General features: G+C 48.4%; 1 protein-coding gene across 1 annotated transcript in view; it reads right to left on the bottom strand.

Moving 5' to 3' along the window:
- Positions 1-573: 573 nt before the first annotated feature.
- Positions 574-6,000, bottom strand: part of LGSN (lengsin, lens protein with glutamine synthetase domain) — a gene marked incomplete at both ends in the record, with an annotated part of 30,306 nt that continues 24,879 nt past the window's right edge. Inside the window, one exon of the mRNA XM_079781071.1 lies at positions 574-1,785. Within this exon, the coding sequence (XP_079637197.1) occupies positions 574-1,785 (1,212 nt within the window). The remainder of the gene's footprint in view (positions 1,786-6,000) is intronic.

Genomic DNA, 6,000 nt, shown 5'->3' with positions numbered 1-6,000 from the left:
TTTTTTTACAGAGAGGAAGGGAGAGGGATAGAGAGTTAGAAACATCGATGAGAGAGAAACATCGATCAGCTGCCTCCTGCACACTCCCTTTCTGGGGATGTGCCCGCAACCAAGGTACATGCCTTTGACCGGAATCGAACCTGGGACCCTTGAGTCCACAGGCTGACGCTCTATCCACTGAGCCAAACCGGTTAGGGCTCTTTTTTTTTTTTTTTTAAGTGATGTAAATTTTGCTTTCTCATTCTTAAGACATTTTTATTGTGTGAATATACATGTTGCCTGAAAGAAAAAAAAAACCCTGAATATTTGATCGAGGTCAACAGACACAGGAAATGATGACCCCCGGACAAGACATGGTAAGTTTGCGTAGTACAGCTCCACGGCAACTTTATTGTTATCAGAGTCCTCTCAGCAGCCCGCTTCATCTGCCAACTATTCCACGGCGACGAAATAAAAGAGTGACAGCCCTTGTAATCTTCTTGTTAATTACGAAAGCGCCGTCTTCCCTTTCTGCTAGCTCAGCTACGTAAGCCCCAAAGCCACATCCCTAAAGGGATCGTGTAGGGATCCCTTCTAAATAAAATACTCCAAGAATTTGTTTCTCTCCGCATCTGTTTCTTCGTTTTCCAGCTCATATTTCTTCATGGCAACAAAATACCGAATGAAAGTTTCTCCGAGAGCCTGTCGCAGGCATCGATCCTCCTCCAGCGCCACCAGGGCATCTTCCAGTTTCAAAGGGATCTCGGGGGGCCGGGCCAGAGAAAGCGCGGGGCTGTCCTCGGGGCCGGGCAGGGCCCCGTCGCCGCTTTGCAGTCCGTCCAAACCGGCTGCCACGGTGGCGGCCAGCACCAGGTAAGGGTTGGCCGTGGCTGAGCCCAGTTTGTTTTCCACCCGGGTGCCCCTCTCCCCGTGACACTGGATATTCAAGGCACAGCTGTTGTCATTGTAGCCCCACGTGGTCGGCACGCTCTCCCTCCGGTCCGGGCTCTCCCGGGAGTACCGTCTCCGGCAGCTGCGGGCGGGAGCCATCAGGCAGCTGAGCGCAGCCGCGTGCTGCAGGAGCCCGGCCACCCATCGCTTCCCGGCGGTGGTGAGCGGCTCGGTGCCGGCGCCGGTGCCGGGGCTGCTGCAGAACAGGTTGTTCTTCCCTCCCGCATCCCAGAGACTGTGAGACAAAACCCCTGAGTTGCAGAGCCCGGTCTCGACGAAGAAGCTGGTGATGTAATTGTATTTCCGGGCCACTTCCTGGACGCCTGTTCGGAGGGTGAACGCGTGGTCGGCGGAGCGGATGCCAAAGGCGGGCAGCAGACAGACCTCCACCTGGCCGGGCCTGGTGGAGGAGGAAAAGCTCTCGACCTCGGCTCCAGTGTGACGCAAGCCACCCACGAGCTCCTGGAGGAAGCGCTGGGCGTGGTGGTCTACCAGGGCGGAAGCCGGGAAGGAGATGGCCTTGGAGTTGATGACCTGGGGCGCCCCCAAAAGGCAGAAGTCGTAGAGGAAAGCGGAGAGCAGGGAGAAGCCCGCGGCCTGCAGCCAGCCCAGCTGCCTCCGGGCGAGGTACCGCGGGGACGTCTGCACGGGCTCGCCCGTCACCGTGAACGGGTCGCAGATCACCCTCGCCGTCCCCTCGGCCCACGGCAGCGCTCGGAAGGTGGACAGCTCGGGCCTCAGGACTATGTCACTGTTAAAGCACGTGGCTCTGAGGTGATCCACTTCGTTGCCCTTAGGATTCGGTATCAAGTCAAGATAACCTCGGGGCATGAAAACGCCGTGGATCACTTTTTCCTAAAGTTGAAGGATAGAGCAATTAGGTTTTGAAACTTGAAGACAAACATAAATGGGGAAGGAAGGGGTGATGAGGGGAGGAAAGTGTGTTTAACATCAATTAGTGAACATTAACTTAATTTTTTGAAAGAAAACCCCAATGGAACTTTTATAAACAACTCGTTGTTTTTAGCCTTGAAAGGCTTCATAGGCTCTCGAATCTGAAAATAGGCGTCATAAATAAAAGGTATGGTGATTAAGAAAACGTCTTTTGAGCAAATGACAAAGGTAAAGTAAAGCCTTACGGAATTATTTGAAACTAGGGGCCCGGTGCATGAAATTCGTGCACTGGGGGGGGGTCTCCTCAGCCCAGCCTGCCCACTCTCACATACTGGGAGCCCTCAGGGGATGTCCTACTGATGGCTTAGGCCTGCTCCCCATAAGCCGAAGTCTGGCCTCCCTTTGTGAGAGACAACCAGGCTGATCAGGGAAAGGCACCAGCCCCATCACCCCGCTGCTGGAGCCACTGCAAGTCACCGCAGCCACCAAGGTGTTTTCATCAACACGGACTCCAGTCCCTTCACCAAGAAAAAATGACAACTTTCTTTAGGCATTTTCAAGATGTGTCTTTCATAGAATATGACATTTCTTTCTTACTTTTTTTTTTTTTTATCCTCACCTGAGTATATGTTTCCATTGACTTTTAGAGAATGTGGAAGAGAAAGGGAAAGACAGAGAGAAACATCAAAGTGAGAGGAATACTTAGATTGCTTGCCTCCTTCATGAGCCCTGACCTGGGCCCCAGCCAGGGAGGAGCCTGCAACTTAGGTACATGACCTTGATCAGAATCTAACCTGGACCCTGCGGTTGGCAAACCTAGGCATTATCCAATGAGCCAAACCCTGTAGGGCAGGTTATGACATTTCTTAGCCCTCCAGCAGTAGACCTTCGTTTTTTTCTCCAGGAGTGTGGTGGAAAAACCCTAGATCACCTTTTTGGATTCTTATACCCACGTTACTAAGAATATTACCAGTGGCATACAGGGAGCTTAGCCAATGAGCAGTCAGAAAAGGTATTTCCTCTGTAGTTCACACCTATCTCCTGTGATCTCCGGCTCCGCCCCTGACAAGGCCTAAAGCCTCCAGCCCTGGGCAGGGACCCCCAGCTGGCTCCACCCCCAGCCAAGGCCGCAAGCCTCTGTTTGAGGCTCGGGCCCTGGGCAGGGACCCCCAGCTGGTTCAGATCGCCCGCAGGGACCCACAGCTGGTGCAGTCACCGGGCTCCACCCACGGCCAAGGCCACAAGCCTCTGGCAGAGGCTTGGGCTCTGGGCAGGACCCCCAGCTGGCTCCGATTGCACTCAGGGGACCCCAGCTGGCTGCGATCGCCAGGCTCCGCCCCAACGGCCAAGGCTGCAAGCCTCTGGCTGAGGCTTGGGCCCTGGGCAGGGACCCCCAGCTGGCTCCAATCGCCTGTAGGGACCCCCAGCTGGCTCCGCTCGTGGGCTCCACCCCCAGCCAAGGCCTAAAGCCTCTGGCAGAGGCTTGGGCTCTGGGCAGGGACCCCCAGCTGGCTCCGATCGCCCGCAGGGACCCCCAGCTGGCTCTATCGCCCGGCTCCATCCAAGGCCAAGGCTGCAAGCCTTTGGCTGAGGCTTGGGCTCTGGGCAGGACCCCCCAGCTGGCTCTGATCACCCGCTCCACCCCCAGCCAATGCCACAAGCTTCTGTTTGAGGCTCGGGCTCTGGGCAGGGACCCCCAGCTGTCTCCCATCGTGGGGCTCCACCCCCAGCCAAGGCTGCAAGCCTCTGGCTGAGGCTCGGGCCCTGGCAGGGACCCCCAGCTGGCTCCAATCGCCGGCAGGGGACCCCTGCTGGCTCCGATCTTCCCCTCTGATCTTCGGCTCCAATATCCCAGTTCCAACAACCGCCGCTCTCTGAGGCTGCAGCCATCTTGATTAGGTGTATTTGCATATTTGCTTTCTGATTGGCTGGTGGGTGTGGCTTGCGAGTGTAGCAGAGTGATGATTTGCATATTACTGTTTTATTAGATAGGATGGTAATGACCAAAAATAATTTCCAAAGCTCTTTTTGTTTTATGGCATCGTTCCTAATACTTCGGATAAGGCTTTCTTTTGGCTTGTCCTGTTGTAATCCCCATAGTTAACTGCCTCTCAGAAGTCTACAGTAAAGAACTGGAAATTCTTCTCAGAGAGCTGAGTGTAGTCAGTCCCACAACACACACCCGGGAAGCCAGGTCTGCGGACAGCTACACTCCTCTCTTCATTCACTTTACACCCACTAAGAATGAGCTACCTCACAGTCTCACAGAGTCCCAAAAACCTTGCCTGTGAATGTGAACCTATATCTCCATGGTTACCGCTTCCAAAATGTTGTAAGCATGAACTGGAGCTCTTCCATTAATTATTTGTGTGAAGTTAGGCAACTCGGACCATGTACCTCGGCATCTATGTCTATGAAACAGAAGCTAAACTAGGTGATAGCTAAGGCACTTTTTATCCATGTACCCTCTTGCGTTCAATGGATTTGGTCATTTATTTAACTTTTGCTATGTGCCAAACAACAGGAAAGTGATGAGGTGATAAAGTCAAGCAGACACATACAAAAACACAATTTCTAGAAATGGTGTAATAGGAATATCAACAAGGCTTCATGTGTTGAAGTTTACATTAATGGACAGAGAAGAAGCCGACTAGAAAGTGTGGTTCCCATGATGCCAGTGAGCCTTATGAGATTAATAAAATGTACTGGCATTCTGCAAGCCAGATAGTTTCCTATATTACCTCCAAACCCCAAGAGCATGGCTACCAGGGAGGTGTTGGTGCTAGCAGACACAATCTACTAGTCCACTCTTCTGCCTTCTACTGTGAGCCACTGCCTCCTTCGCTTTCCACTGTCTCTACACATACTTTCAAATGCCATTTGACTTGGCTGAGCCAAATGTGCTTTTAGCAGTAATAATGGGGAGTAAGGTGAGCACTACTCATCTGCTGCCTGATTTTTTAACTCATTCATAGACTTGTATATATACACTTTACACACATACACACATTATGGGATTTTAGAGTACTTTACTATGAAATCCTTTCATTCAAATTTTCACTGTAAGAAATAATGTGATTTCCCTAACTTGTCATTTTTTTTAGTTTGAAAATCTGTACGTTAGTTCTGTATCTAAAATGAGGAGTGATGTATTTTATTCATGAGACTTCCAAGAGTTTCTACAATTTAAATCTGTGTTTGCACGCACTTGATTGTGAACAATAGAGAACAGCTTGCTACCATTTTACTCTTCATGAATTTAAAGAATAGTAAAAAGTTAACACTTTACCCTTCAGGTTATTTAATCTGTGTTTTTCTGAGCACTCTTTTTTAACTGTCATTTTCTTTATTCTTTTATGAACATTCAGAATGCAAGCTACTCTTTATTAGTAGTGGGAAATACATAAATATATACACACAGACCTTGTTCATGACAATTGTTATCTTATTTTATGTTTAAAAATATAAACAGTAGGGCAATTTCACACTGCAATATAAATCACCAGAGAATCAATAAAAATTCTTACAGAATAGCTCCAATCTCAATGATCACTGTCATTTTGGGCCATATTAAAGGTCACCTTTTGAAACAACCAAAGAATTAGTCATGAGTTCTATATCATGTTTTGATTAAATCAAAGATAGAAATAATCTGCATATAATTTAAATAAAGAACTAATTTTTTGATAGAACAGATAGTATAAGTTGGTTGTGTGGTTTAAATAAACTAATATTTGTAATATTGAGCATAATGCCGGGCACATGGTGAGTTTTCTCTAAAAAGTGGATACCGTCATTTTCAGAGGTTCCCCATTTGGCCTTTTCCAATTATATAAGTCTTTTCCTCTAGTCTTAGTAGATGGCTTGTTTTTAAAAAATCAATGTTTTTTCAATTTTATAAGAAAGAACATTTAGCTCAAATTAACAATAAAAGGAAATATAAAAGCAGAGCTGAAGGCAGAAGGTGCAGTTAACAAAAAAAAAAAAAAAAAAAAGAGGCAGTGGAAATGGAAGAGAAGAACCACTAACTGACTAATGTCCCAGCTCCACCACTAACTGCCTGTACTATTTTTTAAAAGCTTTCCTTAACTTCCCTGAGCCTTACTCTCCTCATCTATAATGAAGTCAATGGATTAAATTATGTTATATCTTTCCATAGTCTAACAATAATTTTCA

The sequence above is a fragment of the Cnephaeus nilssonii genome, assembly GCF_951640355.1.
Source record: "Cnephaeus nilssonii genome assembly, chromosome: 9".
Lineage (NCBI taxonomy): Eukaryota > Metazoa > Chordata > Mammalia > Chiroptera > Vespertilionidae > Cnephaeus > Cnephaeus nilssonii.
The sequence above is the reverse complement of the archived record's forward strand: the minus strand, read 5'-3'. Positions and strand labels throughout refer to the sequence as shown.